A 26,683-nucleotide genomic window follows, 5' to 3' on the forward strand; every position below is an offset into this window, starting at 1 on the left:
GGTTAAGTGAGAGATTTAGTTTCAGAGAAATAGGTGGAGAAACCATACAGGAGGACATCCGACATCCTCCTCTGACCTCCACACGCGGGCACACAAGGCAGACACTTCAGCACGTGCACACACACACACACACACACACACACACACACACACAAGTTCTTGGGAAGGTGAGCCCGGTGGCTTTGTCACAGAGGAGGAATGGAGACATTAGATCTCAGGGTTGTTAAGAGGCGAATGCAGAAGCCCATGGGAAGCTGCGGGTTTAGGTTGGGTCATTGTCATTGTCAGTGGTTAACACTTTCTGAGAGGCTTCTCCATCTGCGCAGCCCTGTGTACAGTACTATAGTCAACTAGGCCAAGTAGTTCTCACAGGGGCCTTGAGACTCACAGTAGTGTTTGCCTCGTGTAACATGGGGCTTCTAAGGCTTAGAGTGAATAGCTGGCGGTGACAGGGTTGGGATTTGTGTCTGGGCAGTCGGCTTCCCGAGACCAGTTTCCCAGCAACCCCCAGGCTATCGGCTTAAGCTGCCTGCCTCTCAGGGGGCCCCACCGCTATCCTAGGCTTGGCTTTTCCAGCCAGTGGACCTATGGTCTCGCCACCCTCTGGGTTCACATTGGGGGCTGACTCCGCAGTGAGAATGCCCCTCTGCTGCCTGATCCCCTCTCACTGGTAGGAAAGGTGACTTGGGGTGGCAACCAGCATCAGAAATAGAAGCTGACGGTTGGAGAGATGGCTTAGTGGTTGAGGCAATTGCCTGCAAAGCCTAAGGATCCAGATTCGATTCCTCAGTGCCATGTAAGCCAGACGCACAAGGCGGCACATGCGTCTGGAGTTCATTTTGTAGTGGCTAGAGGCCCTGGTATACCTATTCTCTCTCTCTCTACCTCTTTCTCTTAAATAAATAAATAAAAATATTCAAAGAAATAGAAGCTGAGTACGTAGGTGAAATCCTCAGAGTGGAGACAGAAGACAGAGGACTCACTTCGCGGAGAGCGCATTTCACAGACAACAAGACTAGTGAGCAGGGAGGGGCTGCCCGAAATGGAGGCGGGGATCGGCCTGGGACAGCGGGAAAGGCAAGTTCAACGGGAGGGTCTCGGTGACAATCCAGTTGCAGGAAGGCCAAGGGTTTCTTTTGCAGAAACAAGAGACCCCGGTGCTCCCATGCACACGCACGTGACTCACGCACGCACGCGCGCACACACACGTGCACACACACCACAAGTTAGTCTGCTGGTTGAGCTGAGTGGTCAGTACTGCTCAAAGTGGTAAGGGAGATTTCCCTAGCATCTTGCTCTTTCGTTTTATTTTGTTTTGAGACAGAGTTTCATGTGTCCTGGGCTGGCCTTGAACTTGCTAAATAGCCAAGGATGACCTTAAAGCAGTCATCCTCCTGCCTCCACCTCCAGTGCACTAAGATTATAGGTGAGTGCCACCACAACTGGTTTTTGTGCAGGGCTGGGGGCTGGGCAAATAGTCTCTCAATTCAGCTTCATGCTCATCCTAGCATCTTGTGTTTTCTTTTTAAATGTTTTATTTATTTATTTGACAGAGAAAGGGGGAGAGAGAGAATGGGTGCATCAGGGCCTGCAGCCACTGCAAACGAATTCCAGATGCATGTGCCTCCCTTGTGCACCTGGCTAATGTGGGTCCTGGGGAATCAAACCTGGGTCCTTTGGCTTTGCAGGCAAACGCCTTAACCACTAAGCCATCCCTCCAGCCTGCATCTAGTGTTTTTAACAATGAAGATAGGAAATGCCCATTACTGTCCTTCTGGGATAATCAGGGAAGGGACTGGAAGGATGGTGGAAGAAGAGGAGCGAGTTAAGTGAAGGGTAGAGGCCAGAGACAGGCTCCAGGCTCAGAGGAAGGCTGGCTGGGAGTGGAAGCCATTTTATGTTCCTTCTCTGTATCTGTCTGTCCTGGTTTCTCTTTCTGTGTGTTTCTTCCTCTCTGTCTCTGCCTCTCTCTTTCTCTCTCCCATTCTTTAAGATAGGATCACTTTATATCTCTACATTGCTCAGATTCTCCTGTAACTAACGATCCTTCTGTATCCACAATGCCCAATGCTGGGATTCCAGGCATGGCCCCCATGCCCAGCTCTGTCCTCCCCCTTTGCCCAGCGCTAACCTTTGCCTACTTTCCAGCCCCGGTGAATGAGGTCAGCATTTCTGTCCTGGAGAGTAAGGAGGTGGAGTCTGGGAAGTCGCTGGTGCTTTACTGCTCCGTGAAAGAAGGAACGGGTCCTATCACGTTTAAGTTTTACAAAGAAAATGAAGACAAGCCCTTCTACCAAACCACCTCAAATGAGACCCGGGTGCCTTGGCACAAGGAGAAGGTTAGCAAGGAGCAAGAGGGGCAGTACTACTGCACGGCCTCCAACAGCGTCAGCCTCCCCAAACTTATCTCCCGAAGCAAGACTCTGACCGTCACAGGTGAGTCGGGGTCTCTCGCCAGCAAGGGGCAGTGTGGGGGTTTCCAGGGGAGGGTGGCCAACACAGTCCCTGGTAAAAGGGAGGGAGTGGGAGGCTAGCTCGTGTGACTAAGGATTAGGAGACCAATGTCTGCTTGGTTGTAAGTGACAGAAACCTACCCAAATTAACCAGTGAGAAAGGCGAGATTTTTAAAAAGATTTTATTATTTATTTATTACAGTCAGAGGGAGGGAGGCAGAGAGAGAGTGAGACTCCAGGGCTTCTAGCCACTACAAACAAATTCCAGACGCATGCGCCACTGTGTGCATCTGGCTTGCATGGGACCTGGAGAATCGAACCTGGATCCTTCGCAGACATGCGCCTTAACTGCTAAGTCATCTCTCCAGCCCAAATAGTGATTATTTTAAGCGACTGGAAGTATTTCATATAGTTCCAAACCTACATTCGTGGCAGAGAGATGCTAGTTGACTTACCTTGGGGGTCAAACATCCACACTTGGACTATCAGTGTCCCAGGGGATCCAGTCACAGACATGGCAGGCGAGGAGCCTAGCTAAATCTGAGTGGAGGAGGGGCTTGCCAAGGAGAGCTGAAAAGACTCCCCAGGCGGAACCTGCTCTGTCAAAACTGCTTTAGTCGCCCCTGGAAGGTCACAACTGACCTTGGTTTCTAGCAGAAAAACCACATCTTCACCAGCTAAGTGCAGAGACCCTCATGGGTTGACGCTAGGGTAAGATGCTAGTTATGAGGGCTGGGAAAAATCCATCTTCTTCCTGCTTAAATCTGATACCCTTTCTTGCTAGTAGGGAAAGAACCTGTGCATTTCCTTTGCTTGTCTATTTCTAGTCTATTTCGCTGCGTGGAAGAAGGGACTTATTGCGGTGGTGGTTATTGGAGTGATAATAGCCACCTTGATCGTTGGGGCCAAATGTTACTTTCTGAGAAAAGCCAGAGGTAAGCAGAGTTCCTACCTGTGGGAGGGTTTAGCCAGGAAACTGGCCATGGCCCTGCCCTGCCCCAAAGACAGCTGAGAAGACATCACCCTTTTCCTCTTTAGAGTGTCACCTTGGTAGTTAAAGGCTTTGGTGAGCATGGGACATTACTGCCCTGTATTAAAATGAACAAAATTGAGAGTGGGCACTCTTCCACTTGGGCAAGCCAAGTAAGGAAAGTTGGGTGAAGTTACATTTTCATTTTATGAAGTGAGCGTGGTGGGTCATTGTCTGGTCTCCATCACATCCCAGAAACAAAAACTGCTCTGGACTAAAAAAAAAAAAATGTTACATGTTCTGGGAAAGTGATGTGAAATCACCAAGAGAAGGATGGGGGATGTGGCTCAGTGGGAGAGCACTTGCCCAGCATGCCTGAGGCCCTAGGGCTGATTCCCACACCACAAAAACTAACGCAAACTACCAAGAAAGTGTTTCTTTTCTCCCTTGTCTTATTTTTTTCCCACCTCTCCAGCTTGTGGAGTTCATCGTGTGTGTGTGTTTTGTTGTTGTTGTTTATTTTTATTTATTTTAGAGTGACAGAGAGAAAGAGGCAGAGAGAGAGAGAGAGAGGGAGGGAGGGAGGGAGAGAACGGGCGTGCCAGGGCCTCCAGCCACTGCCAAGGAACTCCAGATGCGTGCGCCCCCTTGTGCATCTGGCTAACGTGGGTCCTGGGGAATCGAGCCTCAAACCAGGGTCCTTAGGCTTCACAGGCAAGTGCTCAACCGCTAAGCCATCTCTCCAGCCCTCCCTTGTCTTTTTTTTTTTTAATTAATTTTTTTTTTTTTTTTTTTTTTACTTAGCGTCAGTATTATCTGGTTTTCTTGGCAATCCTCCTACCTCTGCCTCTCAAGTGCTGGGATTAAAGGCATGCGCCACTACGCCCAGCTCTCTTTTTGCTTTTCTATGGGTATCTTTAGGTAAGTTAAGGACAGATAAAAAGACTTACTATCTGATGTTCTTATGCTGACCCTAATTTTTCTCTTTCCTTTTTAAAGCCAAGCAGCAGCCCGTTGAGATGTCCAGGTCAGTGTGTGTGTAAGAGGGGAGGCTGCTCTGCAGGTGGGGCTTGATTTGTCTGCAAGGACAGGCTGCTCTTTAGGAAGTTGGCGGAGGTTCTTGGCAAACTCAAAAAAGTGAAGGCCTTGTGTGTAGTGAGCGTGTCTTGGTGGAAGATTGCCAACGGGAGGCAGTGACTCTTATTCTGAGACCTTGTCCATCCTAGACTATTATTTGTGAAATTATCTTTTCTTCACAAAATTATAATGCTAGTAGAGACAAGTTTATTTATTTATTTTATTTAAAAAATATTTTATTTTTATTTATTTATTTGAGAGAGAGAGAGAGAGAGAGAGATACAGAAATAGGCAGGTAGATAGAGAGAATGGGCACGCCAGGGCTTCCAGCCCCTGCAAGCAAACTCCGGGCGCATGTGCCCCTTGTGCATCTGGCTAAGGTGGGTCCTGGGGAATCGAGCCTTGAACTGGTGTCCTTAGGCTCCACAGGCAAGTGCTTTACCGCTAAGCCATCTCTCCAGCCCTGAGTTTATTTATTTAGTTTTACTTACTTGAAAAGATAGAGTTGTTGCCAGGTGTGGTGGCGCACGCCTTTAATCTCAGCACTCAGGAGGCAGAGGTAGGAGGATCACCGTGAGTTCGAGGCCATCCTGCGACTACATAGTAAATTTGGGTCAGCCTGGGCTAGAGTGAGACCCTACCTTGAAAAGCCAAAGCAAACAAACAAAAAAAAATTGTCATTGCCAGACACGGTAGTACATGCCTTTAATCCCAGCACTGAGGTAGAAGTATGGCCATGAGTTTGAGGCCAGCCTGGGCTACATAGTGAGTTCTAGGGCAGTCTGTGTTAGAGTAAGACCCTACTTTTAAAAAGAACCTGAAAAAATAGAGTTGTTCTTTAATTAAAAAAATATTTTTACTCCCTTTACTATTCTCTCTCTCTCTCTGTCTCTGTCTCTGTCTCTTTCTCTTTGGGATAAGGTCTTATGTAGACTAGGCTGGCCTTGAATTCCTGGTCCAGGTACCTTCCTTCTCCACTTACCAACTTCCAAAGTGCTGGGATTACAAACAAGCACCACCACACTTGGCTTTTTTTGAGGGGGAGGGGTTAAATCTAAGACTCATGGAAATCCCCATATCCCAGCCTGTCAAGCATGTACCCAATCCCAATCTTCTCCTTTCTTTCTCATGATCATCTTTACTGGTTTTGCTGGTTTGGGGTACACTGAAAATAAATGTCTTCCTCCCCACCCCCCTTTGAAGGCCAGCAGCACCACTTCTGAACTCCAACAATGAGAAGAAGTCGGAGTCCAACATCGAAGCCAACAGGCATTACGGTACAGCCAAGGCCTCCTTGCGTAGCCGAGAGGTTACTGACTATAAGTGGATGGGTTAAGGCAGAAGGGAAACCCTGGCTTCAAGCCAAGATTCTTATCTACTTGGCCATTGGAGGGTAAACTAACAAAGCAAAACAAAACAAAATGGACTGAAAAGGAAAGGCAGGACATTTTATTCTAATTTTGCTTTTATAAATTTTCAGTCCTTTGGGATGAAAACGTGATAATCTTAATGGCTTGGGCTCCTTTAAAGGCTTTGAATGGTGCCCAAGTGTAGTCACTGTGCATTTGCAAGGCCTCAGAGACCAGGCGTCACAGCCAATCACTGGCAGAACATCTTATCAGATGGAATGATCACATGCTTTGCTTTGCTCTAAAGAAGAGCCAACAGAATGAATTTGCTCCTTGTAGAGGCATTTTAAAAAATATTTTATTTTATTTATTTGACAGAGAAAGGGAGAGAGAGAGAGAAAGAGAAAGAGAGAGAGAGAATGGGTGCACCAGGGCCTCCAGCCACTGCAAACGAACTCCAGACGCATGCGCCTCCTTGTGCATCTGGCTAACGTGGGTCCTGGGGAATTGAACCTGGGTCTTTTGGCTTCACAGGCAAACACCTTAACCCCTAAGCTATCCCTCCAGCCCTGCAGAGGTATTTTTGGAAAGTATTCTAATGAAGGCATACTTCCTCCAAGCTCTCATGTCCACTCAGATCAGTCCCAGTAGGGAATATTATTATTATTATTATTATTATTATTATTATTATTATTATAGTTGTTGTTTGAGGCAGGGTATCACTGTAGCTCAAACTGACCTGGAACTGACTCTGTAGTTCAGGCTGGTCTTGAACTTACAATAATCCTCCAATGATCCTACCTCAGCCTCCTGAGTGGTGGGAATATAGGCATGAGCCATCATGCCCAGCTTTGCAGTATAATTTTTAGTGAATTTGGTCATATTGAATGATTTTGAACTCCACAAACAAAAAGTGTCCTTGCCCTAGCCATACATTCTACCCACACAAAGGTAAGAGTCCTGCTCAGAGTTAGGAAATGACCACGCATAGGTCAGGTGGGGCCCACAGAGAGACCAAGGAGGGGCCCAGAGGAGGCACTGCTATTGGTCATCTGTACTAAATAAATCATACTCCTTAGTGGCATTGACATTTTCCCAAAGTTATAGAAAATTAGAATTTCTATTGTCACTCATCCTAATAATTAATTGTCATTTCTCAACCAGGTTATAATGACGATGTTGGAAACCATGCAAAGACACCACTAAATGAAAAGAAAGGTAATTATCTATTTAAGTGTTCTATTAGAAACTTTTACATTAAAAAACAAGGTTTAGGGCTGGAGAGATGGCTTGGCGGTTAAGCGCTTGCCTGTGAAGCCTAAGGACCCCGGTTCGAGGCTCGGTTCCCCAGGTCCCACGTTAGCCAGATGCACAAGGGGGCGCACGCGTCTGGAGTTCGTTTGCAGAGGCTGGGAGCCCTGGCGCGCCCATTCTCTCTCTGTCTCTTTCTCTCTCCCTCTATCTGTCTTTCTCTCTGTGTCTGTCACTCTCAAATAAATAAATAAAAATAAAAAATTAAAAAAAAAAAAACAAGGTTTATAGGAAAGCTGGGCCTGGTGGTACACACCTTTAATCCCAGCATTCTGGAGGCAGAGGTAGGAAGATCGCCGTGAGTTCGAGGCCACCCTGAGACTACATAGTGAATTCCAGGTAAGCCTGGGCTAGAGTGAGACCCTACCTCAAAAACAAAGCAAAACAAACAAAACAAAAGGTTCATAGGAAAAGAAAACTAGAACTCTAAGGTGGGAGTGGGAGAGATGGCTCAGTGGTTAAAAGCACTTGCTTGCAAAGCCTGGTGGCCCAGGTTCAGTTCTCTAGTACCCACATAAGGTCAGAAGCACAAAGTGTTGCATGTGTCTGTAATTCATTTACAATGGCAAGAGGTCCAGGAACACCCATTTTTTCTCCCCATCTCTGCTTGCAAATAAAAATAACATCAAATAAAACAAAAACTCTAAGATAGCTGGATAATTTCCCACCTCTCTTAGTGGCCTTATAACTGGCTGATTATAAAATGTAGATGACTGGGCACAGTCTCCAAAGACACTATTCAGCATCTGGAATGAGAATGTAACCTAAGACCAAGTAGAAAATGGCCAGGGAGACCTAAAAAAGCAACTTCCTGATTGAGAGTGCTACTGAGTGATGTGGGAGGATGCTTCTCTTGGATAATTAAGGTGGGGGATTTTAAAGACAATTAACAGGGCTGGGGAGATTGCTCAGTGGGTAAAGGTGCTTGCTGGCAAAGCCTGATTGCCTGGGTTCAATTCTCCAGTACCCATGTAAATCCAGTCACAGAAAATGGAGTTAATTTGCAATAGCAAGAGGGCCTGACATGCCCCCCCCCACACTCTCATAAATAAATAAAGCAATTGACAATAGACAGCTTGCTTCAGCCCAGATCTCTGAGGGATTAGTTTAAATCATTTTGCAGAATTCCCTTCTATTCCAAGGCTGCCATTGGGGAAGGCAACACTCCCAACAATATGAAAGTGTTCTGGAAAAGCCTGTCTGTAAAGTCTGTTTACTGTACAGTCTGTTTTTGTCACTTGTAAGGACCTCTGAGGGACCAGGGATATGGCCCAGTGGATAAAGCACTTACTGGCCACACAAGCATCAACACCCACGTGCAACGTCAGGCTTCAGGCTTAATCACAGCACGGGGGGGGGGGGGCGGGGGGGGCAGGAGGAGGATCCCGGGCTTGCCGACTAGAAAGTCCTGCCATGCAGGTGAGTGCCAGCGTCAGTGAGAGGCCTTGTCTCAAAAATAAATAAATAACTAAGATGGAGAGTGACGGGTGAAGACTCTTGATGCTGACCTCTGGCCTCCACATACAGGTGCATGTTCACCTGCACACACGTGCACACACATAGATCCGCTCACATAGAAGAGCCCGTGGGGCTGGAGGGATTGCTCAGCGGTCAAGGTGCTTGCCTGCAAAGTCTAACAACCTGGGTTTGGTGCCCCAGTACTCACATAAAGCCAGATGCAAAAAAAATAAAAAATAAATAAAAAATGGCACATACATCTGGAGTTTGTTTACAGTGGCTGGAGGCTCTGGCCTGCCCACACACTCACTCTCTCCTTGCAAATAAAGAAATAAATATTTTTAAAAAGAACCCCTGATTGTTTAGGGCTTTACAAACAAAATAATGGGGCTGGGGAAATAGCTTAGCAGTTATGGCGTTTGTCTGCAAAACCTAAGGACCCTGGTTCGAGTCCCCAGGACCCACGTAAGCCAGATGTACAAGTGGGCTCATGTATCTGGAGTTCCTTTGCAGTGGCTGGAGTCCCTGGCATACCCATTCTCTCTTTCTCTCTGCCTCTTCCTCTCTCTCTCTCTCAAATAAACAAAATATTTTTTTTTATAAAGAAAAACAAAACAAAATAATGCTGGGTGTGATGGCACACACCTGAAATCCTAGCATTTGGAGGTGAAGGTAGAAGGATCAGGAGTTCAAGACCAGCCTGGTCTACATAAGACCCTGTCTTAAGAAACAAAATGTAATAATAATGCATCATCAGCATCATCTGCATTGAAGATTAGCTTAATTTTTTTTTTCTTTTTTTTTTTTTTTTTTTTGCTCTTTGAGGTAGGGTTTCACTCTAGCCCAGGCTGACCTGGAATTCACTATGGAGTCTCAGGGTGACCTCAAACTCACGTAGATCCTCCTGCCCTTGCTTCCCAACTGCTGGGATTCAAGATGTGGCATGCCCAGCAAAGACAAACTGAAGTTCCTAGATTTCTCCTTAGTACTCTGAGTGATTTCATTTCCTTTTATGCCACATCCTCTGAGAGTACGTTGAGGCTGGTGACCCCCATTCCACACTTCCTGAAATTCTTTTCCCATGTCCTTGAGACTGAGCAGAAGTTAACTGTTGGGGTCGATGCTGGCCTGTTTTCTGCCTCAATTGACTGGTTTCAAGTCCTTTTCCTGTAAAAACTAGAGTGTGTGCAAGAGGGTCCATCCATAGCTGAGGAACAAGAGAGTCAGAGAGGTAGCCAGGCTCTCTGTCACCCAGGTCAGTGTAGGGCTAATTGGAATAAAATCTTTTTTTAAAAAAAGTACTTATCTTTTTTAAAGTTTCATTTATTTGAGAGAGTCATAGAGAGACAGACAGAGAGACAGAGAAAGAGAATGGACATGCCAGGGCCTCTAGCCACTGTAAACGAACTCCACACTCATGCGCCACCTTGTGCATCTGGCTTTCATGAGTCCTGGGGAATCGAACCTGGGTCCTTTGGCTTTGCAGGCAAATGCCTTAACCACTAAGCCATCCCTCCAGCCCCCTCAAAATTTTATTTATTTGAGAGAGAGAGAATGGGCGTGCCAGGGCCTCCAGCCACTACAAACGAACTCCAGACTCATGCGCCACCTTGTGCATCTGGCTTACGTGGGTCCTGGAAAATTGAACCTGGGTCCTTTGACTTTGTAGACAAGTGCCTTAACCGCTAAGCCATCTCTCAATGTGGCCTGACATGCCCAGAGGACATGTGATCTAAACCTGGGATACTGTGGTTCCTTTGAACAGACCCTCTCAGTGTGGATGTGGAGTACACAGAAGTAGAAGTATCTTTAGTGGAGCCCCACCAAGGTAAGCACCCCATCCAGTGAGTCACCCCCATGCTATGTTCTAAGGGGTTAGATGTCCAGTGGTGGTGGTAATGCCTTGTGTGAATGGTCTCTTGGATGGAAGGTGGTGAGTAAGACCTACTGGACAGGCCTAAAGCCAGAGCTGTAAAATGTCACCAGTCGCTAGTCATGATTGTGCTGATAATGTTAATGTACGCTGAGTGTTCAGTAGGTGCCAAGCATTGACTAAGAGCGGAGCAGTTTGTTTCTCTGGAAGAGACTCTGGGAACAGCCTCGCCCCTGGGTGTTTGGCTGTCCCAGAAGGCACCTGCCCAGATACCGTGTAGTCCTAGAACAGTTGTTTGAGCAGACAGGGCAGGTACCAAGGGGATGCACGTTAAGGATAAGGAGGGCTTCGCTCTTTAGACGTGGGGGGGGGAGACGTGAAAGCAGAGGCCCTCTCAGTGTGAGCAATGGCGTCGGCTCTATGTCTTGCCTTTTGGGTTTGGGGGTGTGGTTCCCTCAAGGGCAAGCTGCCTGTAAGTTCTTGTCTCTGGCCCCACGCTGGGAGACCGAGGCAGAGGGAGCATGTTTCGGCAGACACCCAAACATGGATCGCAGAAGCGTTTGGCACCAGGAAACAGCCGTCCTCCATCTTAGCTCACTGCAGGCTCCAGCATCCGCACAGGACACTGCCACCCCAAGCCCTCGGGCCTGCTGGGAGCGCCTTGGGATGCGTGTCCCTCTCCCTTCCCACTCTGGCTAAGGCTGCCTGGGAGGTGTTCCAGGGTGGGCCTGCTGCGTCCTTAGCTCGAGTTTGTGGTAACGGGGTCCTGCAGCCACCTCTCCCTGCATGATTGGGGTTCCCTGGAGTCCTTCCTTCTTCTCTTGCTAAGCATGGTTGCTTGTGCGTGCCACGTTAGCAGGTGGGTGCACACAACTCTCGTGACCAGACGACATGTCCAGTACAGCTCCGTGGCTATGTGCCATACCACTGGCCCCTTGCCCATGGTCTCTGATCTGAAGAACCCCGCGGGGGTATGCGCCGGAGGCACCTGATGGGTATAGCTACACGTTACATTCTGCTTCAAGTCCCGACTGAACCTGAGGTGGCGGCGGGGGGGGGGGGGGGATATGCAGGCTTGAAGTTCTCTTCCTCTACTTTTTGAGAAGAGGATTGGCTCATTGGGATTAAAAAAAAAAACAAAAAAAAAACTGATGAAGGCACAAGAGGACCTAGCAGCTGCCCAAGAAGCAGGGGCACAGATGGCTCCCTCCCTCACGGAAGGACAGCCTGAAGCCAAAAGTAGCATCAGGTGATTGTAAGTTCTGGGAAGGAGCAGAAGGGGGTACAGTGAGGCATGAAAGGAGATACCTTCTTTAGTCTTTTCTGGGCAGTCCAAAGCCTCTGACGACTGTTTTTAATCTGAAGGGTACAAAGAAGGGAGCAACTCCAAAAGGGGGGGCTATGAGACCCCAGGAAGAGGACGAGCAGTGCGAATGGGCTCAGAGCTCAGCTCTTCAGCAGTCCGGAAGGAAATCTGCAGGGAAATAGCCAGTGCCAAGTTCCTTCTGGAGAAAAGGTTGTCTGGGGCTGGGGAGATGGCGCAGTTGGCACAGGCGCTTGCTGTGCCAGTGCAACAGCCTGAGTTTGGATCCCGGAAGCCACGTAAAGCGCCGTCTGTGACCCCAGCACACTCGTGGCAGAGAACCCCAAAGCCCCCAGGCCAGCTAGTCTGATGTACACAGCAAAGGACCAGAGGCTGTGTCCCAAACAAGGTGGAAGGTGAGGACTGGTACCTCACGTTGGCCTCTGACCGTAGCATTTGCACCCAGGCACACGCATGCCTCACTCACGTACGTGACTGGACACATACACAAATTAAGAACAAGCAACCCAGCATAAGCTCCTCAAGGCCAGCATGGAAATGTTTCGAGCCGGGGTGAGGTTGGGGTAAGAGTGGCAGCCGAGACCAGTAAGTTATCACCAGGCAAGAAGAGGTGAGAACTTTGGAGCAGAGCTATAGTACCTGGCATCTATTTAATAGTCAGCACGGCGGGGGGCGGGGGGACGACGACAGAATTCTTATGTATTTCTTTTTTGAGGCAAACCCAACAGACTTCCTTTTTTAAAAATGTGTGTGAGAGGGAGAGCGAGAAAGAATTGGTGTGGGAGGGCTACAGCCATTGCAATGGGACTGCAGATGCATGAGCCCCCTTGTGTGCACGTGCGACCTTGCGTGCTTATGTCACTGTGCGTCTGGCTTATGTGGGACCTGGAGAGTTGAACATGAGTCCTTAGGCTTTGCAGGCAAGCGCCTTAACTGCTGAGCTGTCTCTCCAGCCCCCTGTGTATTTCTTGCTGGATGTGTTTCTATGGATGGGTGGGAGGAACACGGGCATGGTGAGATCCTCTTTGCCTAGGCTGGATTTGATCGAGATGCTTGTGAGACCCTCAGAGGGTGCAGATTCTGGTGGTTGGTGGTAAGCTTGGGTGGGCTACGATGGATGAGATGACTACAGAGGTGCCCTGCTAGCTTTTCCTGGTCCAGCCTGGGCTTGGCACACCCCTCCATCACTATGTATGGGCCCACAGGTAATAACTTTCTTTTTCCTAAGAGGGTGTCAGGTTAGAGAAAAGGGGAAAAAAATAGCATGAGAGCAGAATAATAAGTTGGAGGCTGGAGAGATGACACAGCAATTAAGGTACTTGCCTGTAAAGCCCAACAACCCAAGTTCAATTCCCTGGTATGTGTGTAAAGCCAGCTGTCCAAAGTGGCACATGCATCTGGAATCCTTTGCAGTGGCCAGAGGCCCTGGTATGCCCATTCTCTCTTACTCACTCTGTTGGACACAGTGGTGCATGCCTTTAATCCCAGAATTTGAGAGGCCAAGATAAGGAGGATTGCCATGAGTTCGAAGCCACCCTGGGACTACGTAGTGAATTCCAGGTTAGCCTGGGCTGGAGTGAGAACCTACTTTGAAAAGAAAAGTTGGGGTGGAGGCTGGGGACATGGCTTAGTCAGTAAAGTGCTTGCCACTCAAGCATGAGGACCTGAGTTCAGATCCCCAGTACCCACATAAAGGCTGGGTGTGGTGGGACATATCTGGAATCCCAGGACTGTGGAGGCACAGATGGGAGAATCCATAGGGCTGGCCGGCCAGCTAGTATAGCTAAATTGGTGAGCTCTAAGCCCCGTCAGACACCCTGTCTCAAAAAGAGTAAGGTGGAGCAATTGAGGAAGATGCTCAACATGAACTTTCAGCCTCCACAGGGACATGCACACATGTGCCGCTCATGGATTTTGCATGAAACTGGAAAATCCTATCCTCTCTGTTCTTCACCTGCCACGTTCCACTGAGTACCCCTGAAGACATCACAACCCGATGCCAGCAAACACGGGGGACTGAATTACTGTCTTCTGTCTGGACATTCCCTGTCATCCCAGGCTCTGGCTTCAGGCTTCCAATCCACGCTGCCTGTGCTGGGATGTGGTTTGTAGAACCCTAAGAGCTAGGCCTGGTGCCTGGGAGTCTGAACGGGGAAGAAGGAAAGAGTCCATTTTGCTTCCCTTTGGGGCTGTCTCCATGTTAGCAGCAGCTGGTGTTCTTTTGCTTGTGTGAAGGTGAGGCGGGACTGAAGGGAAGAGGTGGCATGGGGACTCAGAATGGGGTGGGGCGAGCAGGTTTTCCTTGCCGAGTTCTGTACCCATACAGAACTTGTATATACGGGGCAACCAAACCAGTTGGTCACATTTTCCAACTTGCATAAAGGTGGACTGAGAGTCACTTGGGTGGCAATGGGGAACTTCTAGAAGACTCAAGTGGAGTATTCTTACATGAGCCTCCTTTTTGCTAAGGGACAGAGGGAAGTCAGGCCTGAGCCTCTGATGTTGGCCCCTTGCCCTCTCCCAGGCATGGTTCAAGGCCAATGATGAATAAACTTGACTTGGAATTGGCCAGCTCAGTCCCCATTCTCAAGGCTTCTCTTTCTCTACTGTTGGAAGAGGCAATAGGGACTATGTCCAGCTCTAACCCTAGCTGGCAGCTGACCAAGTGGTCATGGGGGGGTGTGTGGAGAAGGACTAGGAAGGAACTCATTAAATGCTGGTTTACTATATGTTTGCTCCAAGGCTAATTTCTGGGAAATCCCCATGACGTTGAAGCCATCTCTTTCTCTGTTAGCACAGAGAAAAACAGAAGCCAAAAAATAGAGCCCCGTCCGGAAACACCTCTGACAGCAGAGACAAACAGCCTGCTGGCCTGGCTTAGTCATCAGCAGGCAGCTGCTGCTATGGAGACAGAGGGGAAGAGGAGACAGTGACCCATCGCCACCCTCCAGCCCTACTGTGTTGGGCACAGCCAGGGGCAGCAGCAGAAAGCAACTCAGCCTAGAACTAGAAACCACCCCTTGCTGGCAGTAGGACTCATGAGATGACACAGAGTCAAGTTTGGTTGTTTAGGTCCAGAATGTTCCAGTGTCCCCAAAGAGAACAGGGAAGTCTCCTGGCCACCCCTATGTGCCTAGGAAAAGTGGCGTTCATAAGAGGTCCATAAGCAGGGTGTGGTGGTACATGCCTTCAATCCCAGCACTTGGGAGGCTGTGAGTTCAAGACCAGCCTGGAACTACAGTGAGTTCCAGGTCAGCCTGGGCTAAGGTGAAACCCTACCTCAAAGAAAACCCCAACCCTGCCCCCACAACAAGGTGTCCAGGTCCTCCTCCCCCCAGCTTGACTGACCGGCCTTCCTCTCGCTCTGTGGTGAGAGCAGGGCAGAGAGAGAGCGGGAAGTCATCCTGTGGTACTTATCACAGCATCATCCTTAGCACCTTGTTTGTTTGGGCTGGGCGTGGAACCCAGAGCCTGGGACATGCTAAGAGAACGCTTTACCACTGAGCCACATCCCCAGCTCATCAACACTCTTAGTATGCCCATTACACCAAACCATGGCACATGCCCTTGGGAGGCAGAGCAGAGACCGAGAATAAGGGGTGCCAAGGCCCGCCAGGGGAGACAGTTGTGGAAACAAAAAAAGGTCAATGCATCGTGGGCAAATGCCTCCAAAGTGCTATGGGAGAACAGGAGCCCACGTAACTTGCCCAGGGCACAGATCAGGGTGGGTAACGGGTGTGCGAGGTGTGTGCACGCGAGTGCAGGTGTGAAGCTGGTTAGGGTCCTGGAGCTGCGGGGCAGAAGGACGGTGGCGGCAGTGGAGCTGTCAGGGAGGGCAGAGGAGGAGGAATAGCCCTGGGGTGCAGTGAGCAGAGGGTGTCTTGGTAGAGTTAGTGTCCATGCCGTGCCCATGCCATCTACCATGAGGGTGCCCATGTGGTACTGATGGGGGTGGCCGGAGCCTCTCAGCCTGTGGGTCTCCTTCTCCACGTGTTAGAAGAGGGCGCTGGCTCCCGACTCCCTCATCAGGCTCCTTCCCATGAGGACACTAGTTGGTCTTTCTGCAGGCAGGCGGCGCCTGAGGCATGTCCAAGTTCCACCCTGCTTCTCGGGGGTTGTGCGCATGTGTGGGTGTGCCCTTGCTTGCATGAGTGTGGATGCTGTGCACAGTGTGTGTTTACGTGGATGCATGTCTGGATGTACAGTGTGTGCACGCAGTGTGTGTCTGTGTGTGTAGACATCTTGGGTGGGCACGTCAAGGTGCAATGAACAGGTCATGGTCACCCAAGCCCACACCAGTCAACTCTAGGTATAAGTCCACACCCTGGGTCTGTCCTCTTGTCTGCTGTTCTGACAGGGTCTAGCTCAGAGAGTCATGACCATGGCTCCGCATTACAGTCCCTCAAGGAGCTCTTAAAAAATACCAATGTGAGCCGGGCGTGGTGGCGCACGCCTTTAATCCCAGCACTCGGGAGGCAGAGGTAGAAGGATTGCTGTGAGCTCGAGGCCACCCTGAGACTCTATAGCAAATTCCAGGTCAGCCTGGGCTACAGTGAGACCCTACCTCAAAAACAAAAACAAAAAAAACAAATTGAAAAGGTAGTATCAATATAACTGGGTACTGTGGTGCATGCCTGTATTCCCACACTGGGGAGGCAGAGGCGGGAGGATCAGGAGTTCAGGGTCATTCTTGACTACACGGTCATTGAGCCCAAGTGTTGGCAGTGAGCACAGCTGCCCAGCCAGCTCCAGCTGCAGGTGGTCCTTGTGCCACCAGGTCCTCATGGCCACCGCTCCTGTTGTGCTCCAACTCAAGACTCTGAGAGCCGATTCCAAATCCTGGGCCCGAAGCTCTCGAGTGTTGGGAAGCTGTGACCAGCCCTTCTGGGAAGAGCCTGGCTGACAGCTGGCACAGGGTGCCGGTGGCGGGGGGGAAATAAAGAAAATAGGGCTACCAAGCTGGGGACCTGAGACCTCTGCGGAGCGCCCTGCCTTGGCTCTTCTGGGCTGGAGCTGTGTGCGGGTAGCCCTGCTTGCCCAGTGGTCTGCTGACCTCCTGCGTCCAGTCCGGGAGGGCTGCTGCTTAGACCCGATCTTCTGAGGTTGGGAAGCGACATGGCTTCGGGGTGTGGGTGGGCGCTGCTGGCGTGGGGTGGGTGCGGCAATGGGCTGGCCTGGGGTCTACAGTCAGCTACTGACCTGTGCCTGGTCCCTTTTCCAGCTCTGGGAAAGAAGGGCACAGAGACGGTGTACAGTGAGATCCGGAAAGTCGGCCCTAGTGAGTGAGGGGCCCCTGAATTCCCACGGGGGAGGGTGGAAGGTGCCCCCTATAATCACTGATGGGGACACTTGGTATGGTGGGCAGGGAACGGAGGAGCAAAAACAAAACAAACAAAAAAACACCCTTGAGTACTACTTCTTACATATTTCTGACTTTCCTTATAACACTTAGGAATACTGAGGCACAAACAGGTTAAGACACTTGCTCAAGCTCACACAGTGTCCAGCCCCTAAGAACCAGCTCCTTCAGAAGCCAGGCTGCATATTCCTGACCACCGAGACACACTACCATTGGTTTGAGGAAGGGAGCTGATGGACTATGGAGGCCGTTGAGCTTCTGCGGCAGGAAGCCAGCTCATAGCCATTTCACCTGAGCCTGCCACCACTAAGGGGCGCTTTCACAGTTGTCTAGGCTCCCCTAGTGTGGCTCCCAAAGATGTGTAGGAAGTGAGAAAGATTTTGTATTTGTCTGTCTTCCTACCTGAGGCCTTGCAAGTTAGATCAAGACAGGCCAACAAGGGATATAAGTCCATTGGATTTATTAACACACGTAGGCTATATTGCACAAGAAAAACCTCAGTGATGAGCAACTCTCAAGGGTGGTTAGACCTTGGAGCCTACAACATCTCAACAAAGAACTATGAATTTGGAAAGAAGTAATAAGCTGCCAGGTATGGTGGCACATGCTTGTAATTCCAGCACTCGGGAGGAGGAGGGTGAGGACCAGGAGTTCCCATACTCACTCTCTTTCTGTCTATCTCTCTCAAATAAATAAATGAAATATTAATTTTTTTAAAAAGCCCCAAAATTTATATGAGCTATGATTCCCTTTGGGGCCTGCAGCACTTCACCTCACCCAGGGGCTTCATCCTCAGAAGCCAAGGGGTTTCCCTTTCTGCTGCTCAGGGGGAGAAGCCTGCAGCCCCTTCTCTTCCTTCTTGCCAATTTAGTATGGGCAGACATCCATCCATCTTCAGAACTTCACTCTCCAGCTCCCCAGGACTTCCCTAACAAAAGCCATCTATGTACTCCTCCTCCACTTCTCACTCCAAATCAGGGCTCCTCGCTCTCTGCCCGGGGTGGGTGGTGGGGAGCCACAGCTCTCAGCCCCTGATCACGTACCCGCTCTGGCTTCTTTTTCCTTCAACCTTCATATCCCTCTAAGCGTTCCCCAGAGCTCACACATCCTCATAAGTCATCTCCTCGTTCATAATTCTCCATTCTTTAGCAGCTCCGTTGCTCCGGTCTGGGATTATCCCATTTCTTTTTTTTTTTATTACTATCCTTACTATTATCTTAGTTTTTCTTTTATTTTTTTGAGCAATTTTTAATGGAGAAAATAATACCCATAGTAGATAGAAAACAGACATAACTTTCTACAAAGAAAAGCCAGCCAGGTACATATTATTCACTAGTGAATGCTACCAAATATTTTACAGAAATACTTTAGGACACATTAAAGGAAGATACACAGTACCATTGTTTATACATGGCTAGTAATATAAAAATAATTATAATAGAACATTGAAGGAAAAAGGAGGCTCAGATAAAAATCCCCCATGACAGCAAATTTAGTGAATGGAGTTCAGGAACATATAAAAGAGACTATAAACATTATTATCCCATTTCTACAGATATGTTCCCTCTCTCTATATATATCTTTCCCTCTCTCTCTCTCACACACACACACAGAGTTTCTCTGTGTCTCTCTGTCTCTTACTGTCTGTGTCTGTCTCTCACTGTTTGTCTCTCCCCTCCCTCTCTCCTATCTCAGAGTGTGTAACCTAGGTCTCACATTTGCTGTATAGCCAAGAATGACCTTGAACTCCTGATCCCCATGTCCCTAGTGCCAGAATTACAGATAAGTAATGCCACACCCAGCTAGACTGCCTATCTCTTTTGTTTCATATTATTTTTTTTATGTAATTTAATTCCCTTTGGATTTGGAGGGTCCCTTCCTCCTCTCTCCCAGTGATAGCTCACATTATTGGCAATGTGTGCATGAGACCTCAGATCTCACTTAATCTTCAAGCTCATCATAGGATCAATGCTGGCACAGTTATTATTTCTACTATACAGGCAGGGAGTGAGCCCAGGGGTTAAGCACCATGTCCTGGTCCCACAGTGACGGAACCCAGAGACACTGCAGGCCAGTGCTGCTCTTCAGAGCCTTCCTTTTTTTTTTCCTCCCTGTGTGGCCACACCAGTTGGTTGCATGTGCCTCCACTGATTGTGTTCCTTCGTGTGAGTTCCAGACACCACCAGCTCCACTGGAGCACCCAGCTCTGTCTACCTTAGAAGTAACATCCTTGTGTGACCTGGGTGGCCCCAAAAAAGCCACAGAGCAGGACATTTCCTACATCTGCCTGGGGGACATCAGCTTTCCAGGATCCTCTCACCTCTGTGAAGTGAGGGGATGAGCTGGAATCTAGGGTTATGGTTCTCAGCATTTGTTAAGACCCAGATTGTGTGGGGCAGGGGCGTGCTGGAGAGATGGCTTAGTGGTTAAGACACTTGGCTGCAAAGTCACAGGATCCAGGTTCAACTCCCCAGGACTCACATAAGCCAGATGCACAAGGTGGTGCCTGTTTCCTGAGTTCTTTTGTAGCAGCTAGAGGCCCTGTTGTGCCCATTCTCATTCTCTCTCTCTCTGTCTTTCTCCATCTTTCTCTCTCTCATAAATAAAAATTTAATATATATTATTAAAAACCCAGATTGTGAGATCTGGGGAAATGGCTCAGTAGGTACAGCACTTATCACACAAGCAAGAGAACCTGAGTTTGAATCCCCAGAACCCATATGGGGGGAAAAAATAAAAAGCTAGATGCAATAGCGAGTGTCTGTAATCCCAACCTTCCTATGGCACCATGGGAGGTAGAGTCAGGAGAATCCAGGACGTTCACAGGCCAGCTAGCCTGGCGTTAGTGGTGGTGAGCAACAAGACGGTCTGCCTCAAAATGAAGTGGGAGACTGGGACCATCGCTTGGGCGTCTTCCACACATGCATACACACCCAGATAGTACAGACTGTAATAAAAACAAAGATCAGATTACTTAGTGTACCCGGCCCTGAATTTCGGATTCGGTAGGTTGAAGGATCTGTACCCTTACTAACTTCCCAGTGCGGTCAGCTGATAGTCCTTTCTCTCGTCCATCGCTGTCTTCCATGGTGGCACTCCAGCGCTGGCTATTCTGGGACACGGCTCACAGGGCATTGTTCTGGCTCTTAAACCTCCTTTCCCCTGTGTGACACAAAGGAAAGCCACTCCTCTAGATAATAAAAGGGCACGGGCAGGCCTGCTTCCAAAGAGCAGCCCCAGGGCCGGGCCCTGGAGAGACTTTGAGCCGCGCCAAGGAGACAAGAGTTCCCCGTGGGGCAGCTCACAGGCCAGGGGAGGCTCCTGGTCTTTGCATTTTTGTTTATTTTTCATTTTGTTTTATTTATTTATTTGGTTTTCCGAGGTAGGGTCTCACTCTAGCTCAGGCTGATCTGGAAGTCACTATGGAGTCTCAGGGTGGCCTTGAACTCTCAGCCATCCTCCTACCTCTGCCTCCCGAGCACTGGGATTAAAGGCCATGTGCACCGGGTCTTTCCAGTCTTGGCTTTGGACTCTTTGCTTAGCTCCTTTTCGTTCATTGTTGTAAAATACACACAGGGCAGCATTTTAAGTATGTTCAAGTGTGCAGTTAGTTCATGAAGTCGCACTGTGGGGCAGCCATCCCCCTCCCCACCCAGCTCCACAGCCTCATCTTTCCAAACCGCTATCCAGTAACTATGCCCTCCCCGCCCTCCTAGCTCCTGGCGCTGCCGTGCTCTTCTGTCTGTGAATTTGGACCAGCTCAGCTGGGCACTTTTCACACATACCTCTGACCTGGAGGAGAAACCAAGGTCCTGGCCGTCAGTCAGATGGGCACCCTCACTCACCCCTCACTCTACTTTCTCCCTGCCTGGAATTCAAACTTTCAGTCTTTCCTTCCCTCCTTTCCCCTCCTCTCCCTTTTCCCTTCCCCTCCCTTCTCTTTCTGTTTTAGGCTGCCCTTAAACTCACTATCCTCCTGCCTCAGAGACCTGAGGGCTGGGATTGCAAGTATATTTCACCATGCCCAGCCCAGGATGTTTCTTCAGGGGGCAGGAACCCCTAGTCCTCACCGTAGCCCCTGCCTCCTTGGACACCAAAGGCGACCGCACTGCGATACCTGTGACAGAAACGGTCTTCAAGAAAGATCCCAAACAAGGCACTGTGTGGCTCACACCTGAGTCACCTAGTAAGACTTTATCTCTAAATAAATAAATAAATAAATAAAATCAAATAATCTGAAGCCCAAGAGGCCCCTTCGGCAAGAAAGTGCTATGTGTAATGCAAGGGTGGGTCCTCCCTAGTCAGCCCACTTTGCTAGTGCCTTCATCTAGAGCTATGAGCAATAAATTGGTCATTTCTATGTTAAAGATCAAAAATATAAAAAAAGAAAAGGAGGCCCCTAGGCCAAGTCCTTGCTAGAGAAAAAGAGGAGCACTTAAGACTGGGCTCCCACCCATCCTGCATGGCCCCGAGCCAGCCGGCGCTGCCAACCTGCTCCCTAGGGTGGTGTTTCCTCCCTCAGCATGCAAGATGGTAGGGAAAAAAAATTATCTTGTGTAAAAAAAAAAAAGTGTATGTTACCGCTGAACTATATTTTTGTGGCAGTTGTTCCAACACCAGAGAGGAAAGAAAATCTCTAAGCTGCCGGGCGTGATGGCGCATGCCTTTAATCCCAGCACTCGGGAGAGGTAGGAGGATCACTGTGAGTTCAAGGCCACCCTGAGACCGAGACTTCATAGTGAGTTCCAGGTCAGCCTGAGCTAGAGTGAGACTCAACCTTGGAAAGCCCCCCCCCCCGCCACCCCAAAAAGGAAATCTCTAAGCTGACAAGGACTCTGTTTCCACCAGGGTTGTCAGCAGGGTGGATACTTTGCTTTAGGAAACATCCTCGAGGCTTGTGTCTGGCTACACTGTGGGGGGCTGTGGGGGAGGGGGTGGTGAGAGCATCAGATCTTTGGGGCTGGAGGTGTTGCCCGTGACCTGCCTCCCTCAGGGTGTGGAGGCTGACACCCAGACTCCAGTGACTTTGCCCAAGGCCATGTAATTCTGGCCCAGCCAGGACAGAAGAGGGTTCCTGTAGGGACTGGCAGCTTGTTCCCTCTAGAGGGGGCACAAGAGAAGGTCAGAAGGGGAGAAGGGCTTGAGGGACAGAATTTTTTTGTTTGTTCACTATGTAGTCGCAGGGTGACCTCGAGCTCACAGTGATACTCCTACCTCTGCCTCCCGAGTGCTGGCATTGTTTTTTTAAATTTTTATTTATTTATTTATTTGAGAGAGGAAAAGAGGTAGGCACGCGCGCGCACACACACACACACACACACACACACACACACACACACACACACAGAAAGAAAGAGAATGGGTGCGCCAGGACCTTTGGCTTTGCAGGCAGACGGCTTAACCGCTAAGCCATCTCCCCAGCCTCGTTGTTGGTTTTTTTGAGGCAAAGTCACATGATGTTTCTCAGGCTAACCTAGAACTCTGGTCAGTTCTCCACAAGCCACCGCACCTGAGTTAGGGGGATATTTTCAGATTAGAGAAACAGAAGGATTGTGGCTCTTGTAGCAGATGGGCCTTGATGTTAGCCAAGGTCCAGAAAGGACTGGATTTGAGCTTAAGGTTGGGTGTGAACTAAAGAGTGCTCTAGGAAGAGTGCCTCCCTCAGTGAGGTAGGCCTGGGGGAGGGGCCTTGGCCCCCTCACCATAAACTTCACCACTTAAAAATATTTTTTTAATTCTTTTTTTAAAATTTATTTTTGGTTTTGCTTCTTTGAGGTAGTGTCTTGCTCTAGCCCAGGCTGACCTGGGATTCATTCACTGCGTAGTCTCAGGCTGGCCTTGAACTTACAGTGAACCTCCTACGCCTGCCTCCCAAGTGCTGGGATTAAAGGCATGTGCCACCATGCCTGGGTAAAATATTTTATTTACTTATTTATTTGAGAGAGAGAGAAAGGGACAGGTAGAGAGAATGGGCGCACCAGGGCCTTCAGCCACTGCAAACTCCAGATGCATGCACTACCTTGTACATCTAGCTTACATGGGAGTGGAGGGAAACCTATGTCCTTAGCCTTCTCAGGCAAGCACCTTAACTGCTAAACCATCTTTCTAGCCCCACTTTTTTTTTTTTTTTTTTTTGAGGCAGGGTCTCACTCTAGTTCTGGTTGACCTGAAACTCACTCTGTAGTCCAGGCTGTCCTTGAACTCATGGCAATACTCCTACCTCGGCCTCCCCATTGCTGGGATTAAAGGTGTGGGCTACCATACTTTACAGAGACTCCACCATTTTTAGTAGCAGCAGGCTATCCCCAATACCAAATGGGGCCTTTCTCAGAAATGGGTGAATCCATCCCAACCTAGGGGCCACTCACCTTTTAGATTCTCTGGGCTGGGTGAAGGTCTGGCCCTGTGTAAAGCAGCAAACCGTTCTCTACGCTGTTGTCCTGGCAGGAGCAACCAGGAACAGCTCACATTCTGGCAAGAAGGATAGGGAAGTGTGGTGGCCCCTAGCCCTTCGGGTGGCTTGGCCATCTATTCCAAGGAATCTTGGCCATGTCTATACATCCTGTTCAGCTGACTCTGCACTTGGGAATGGACAGATAAACAGAAACGATTATGGACGTTATTCCCGCCATGGCTACTGGCAGCATTATTTAAAACAGCAAAATCCTGGAAAGAACCAAACACTTAAAAAATATTTTATTAATATTTATTTATTTGTGTGAGAGAGAGATAGAGAGAAAGACAGATAGAGTAAGAGAGAATGGGCACACCAGGGCCTCCAACCGCTGCAAACGAACTCCAGATGCATGTGCCACCTTGGGCATCTAGCTTATGTGGGTCCTTAGGAATAGAACCTGGGTCCTCAGGCTTTGCAGGCAGCATCTTAACAGCTAAGCCATCTCTCCAGCCCCCAAACTTCTTTTAATAACCCTTTTCCCACGCCCCACTCTTTTCCATCCTCTACCCCTGACTCCACTTAGATCTTGCCACCCTAGTAATCTGCTCCTGTTTACATAGTTACTACCCCCTCCCCTCCTCATAAGCTCTTCCTAGCTCTACTACGGCTTTTATTTACTCTAACTCGTACACAAATCTAAACATTCAAAGCCAGGATTGTAATATAGGAGGGAACATGTGTTTGACTTTCTAAGCCTGGGTTACCTCACTTAGTATCATCTTTTCCAGATCCATCCATTTTAGAACCATTTTTTTAATTTGAAGGATAAAGAATAGGTACACCAGGGTCTCTTTCTACTGCAAACCAACTCCAGACATGTGGACCAGCAGGTTTTGCAAGCAAGTGCTTTTAATTGCTGAGACATCTCCCCAGCTCCCTAGAACCCAACTTTAATTTTTTAAAAATATATTTTATTTATTTATTTGAGAGAGAGAGAGAGAGAGAGAATGGCCGCACCAGGGCCTCCAGCCACTGCAAATGAACTCCAGGTGCATGTCCCCTTGTGCATCTGGCTTACATGGGTCCTGGAGAGTCGAACCGGGATCACTTGGCTTTGCAGGCAAACGTCTTAACCCCTAAGCCATGTCTCCAACCCCAAACTTTTAAATTTTTAAAAAATTTATTTATTTACTTATTTATTTTGTTGTTGCTTTTTAAAGGCAGGGTCTCACTCTAGCCCAGAGTGACTTGGAACTCACTGTGTAGTCTCAGGCTGGCCTCAAACCCATAGTGATCCTCCTATCTCTGCCCTCCCTAGTGCTGGTATTAAAGGTGTATGCCACCATGCCCAGCCTCCAAACTTTTTAAAGTAAGGAATTGGCCAGGTGTGGTGGTGCAGCCTTTAATCCCATCACTTGGGAAGCAGAGGTAGGAGGATCGTTATGAGCTCGAGGCCAGTGTGAGACCACAGAGTACATTTCAGGTCAGCCTGGGCTATAGCAAGACAGTACATGAAAAAAAAAAAAAAAGTTGGGGGCTGGAGAGATGGCTTAGCGGTTAAGCGCTTGCCAATGAAGCCTAAGGACCCCGGTTTGAGGCTCGGTTCCCCAGGTCCCACGTTAGCCAGATGCACAAGGGGGTGCACGTGTCTGGAGTTCGTTTGCAGTGGCTGGAAGCCCTGGCGTGCCCATTCTCTCTCTCTCCCCCTCTATCTGTCTTTCTCTCTGTGTCTGTCGCTCTCAAATAAATAAATTAAAAAAAAAAAAGTTGGGCTGGAGAGATGGCTTAGCGGTTAAGCGCTTGCCTGTGAAGCCTAAGGACCCCGGTTTGAGGCTCGGTTCCCCAGGTCCCACGTTAGCCAGATGCACAAGGGGGCGCATGCGTCTGGAGTTCGTTTGCAGTGGCTGGAAGCCCTGGCGCGTCCATTTTCTCTCTCTCCCTCTATCTGTCTTTCTCTCTGTGTCTGTCGCTTTCAAATAAATAAATTTTTAAAAAATGAACAAAAAATATTAAAAAAAAAGTTGCCAGGTGTGGTGGCGCACACCTTTAATCCCAGCACTCGGGGGGCAGAGGTAGGAGAATCGCCATGAGTTTGAGGCTACCCTGAGACTACATAGTTTAATTCCAGGTCAGCCTGGACTAGAGTGACACTGTACCTCAAACAACAACAACAAAAGTTTATAAGCATAGTCCAGCTAACATTTTGAGCTGGAGAGATGGCTTTAACAGTAAAGGTGTTTGCCTGCAGAGCCAAAGGACCCCAGTTTGATTCCCCAGGACCCACATAAACCAGATGCCCAAAGTGGCTCAGGCATCTGGAGTTCATTTGCAGTGGCTGGAGGTCTGCTGTGCCAATTCTATTCCTCCCTCCCTCCCTCTCTCTCTCTCTCTCTCTCTCTCTCTCTCTCTCTCTCTCTCTCTCTCTTTCTCTCTCTCGCAAATAAATAAATAAATAAATGGTAAACAGTTGCATACCCATTATCATTTTGGTATAGCCACTTGATCAGCTATGCTCAAGAATGCACCAGAAAGTACTTACAAAGTCATGTCACATGAAAAGGACAGGATATAAAATGTCACTTGCCATATCATGACAACTTTCCCCTGGCCCTCCCAAAAGGCCTTCTCAGAAAATGGCTGAAAGAGGGAGGGCCACACTGTGTTTGGAGGGTGAGATCAGGGGTCATGTTCACTTGCTACGTTCTGCTTTCCAATTGTTTTCATTTTTTTTTTCTTTAAAACATGTGCTACTAATTAAAAAAACAACCCTGTTATAAATGTCAGATGACGAGGATGTCGCTCAGTTGGTAGGCTGCCTACTGCTATGTACATGAGGCCCTAGGTGCAATCCACACCACATAAAGCAGGCATAATGGCACAGTGCTATAAATAATCCTGGCACTTGGGAGGTGCAAGCAGGAGGACCAGGAGCCCAAGGGCATTGTCAAGTATTTATCAAGTCCGAGGCCAGCCTGGGCTATGTGGGGCACCCCCCCCCGGCCCCCACACACAATCAAGTGAAATTCCGGGGACTTTATATGCCTATTACATGAGACTAGCAGGTCCCTAAGAGCTTCTCTGGGGGCAAAGGCGGGGTGAACCTGAGCGTGCA

At 48.9% G+C, this 26,683-nt stretch overlaps 1 protein-coding gene across 3 annotated transcripts in view; it reads left to right on the forward strand.

The window, feature by feature from the left end:
• The window catches only part of Pecam1 (platelet and endothelial cell adhesion molecule 1), a 75,631-nt gene that overhangs the window by 40,244 nt on the left and 8,704 nt on the right, over positions 1-26,683 (forward strand). For 2 of the 3 annotated variants that reach the window (XM_045158476.1, XM_045158477.1), the window contains exons 8-14: positions 2,149-2,436; positions 3,281-3,388; positions 4,423-4,450; positions 5,704-5,777; positions 7,014-7,067; positions 10,384-10,446; positions 17,037-17,093. In XM_045158476.1, the coding sequence (XP_045014411.1) occupies positions 2,149-2,436; positions 3,281-3,388; positions 4,423-4,450; positions 5,704-5,777; positions 7,014-7,067; positions 10,384-10,446; positions 17,037-17,093 (672 nt within the window). The remainder of the gene's footprint in view (positions 1-2,148; positions 2,437-3,280; positions 3,389-4,422; positions 4,451-5,703; positions 5,778-7,013; positions 7,068-10,383; positions 10,447-17,036; positions 17,094-26,683) is intronic. The other variant, XM_045158478.1, reaches the window with a different exon arrangement.

This window comes from Jaculus jaculus, chromosome 9 (assembly GCF_020740685.1).
Source record: "Jaculus jaculus isolate mJacJac1 chromosome 9, mJacJac1.mat.Y.cur, whole genome shotgun sequence".
Taxonomy (NCBI): Eukaryota; Metazoa; Chordata; class Mammalia; order Rodentia; family Dipodidae; genus Jaculus; species Jaculus jaculus.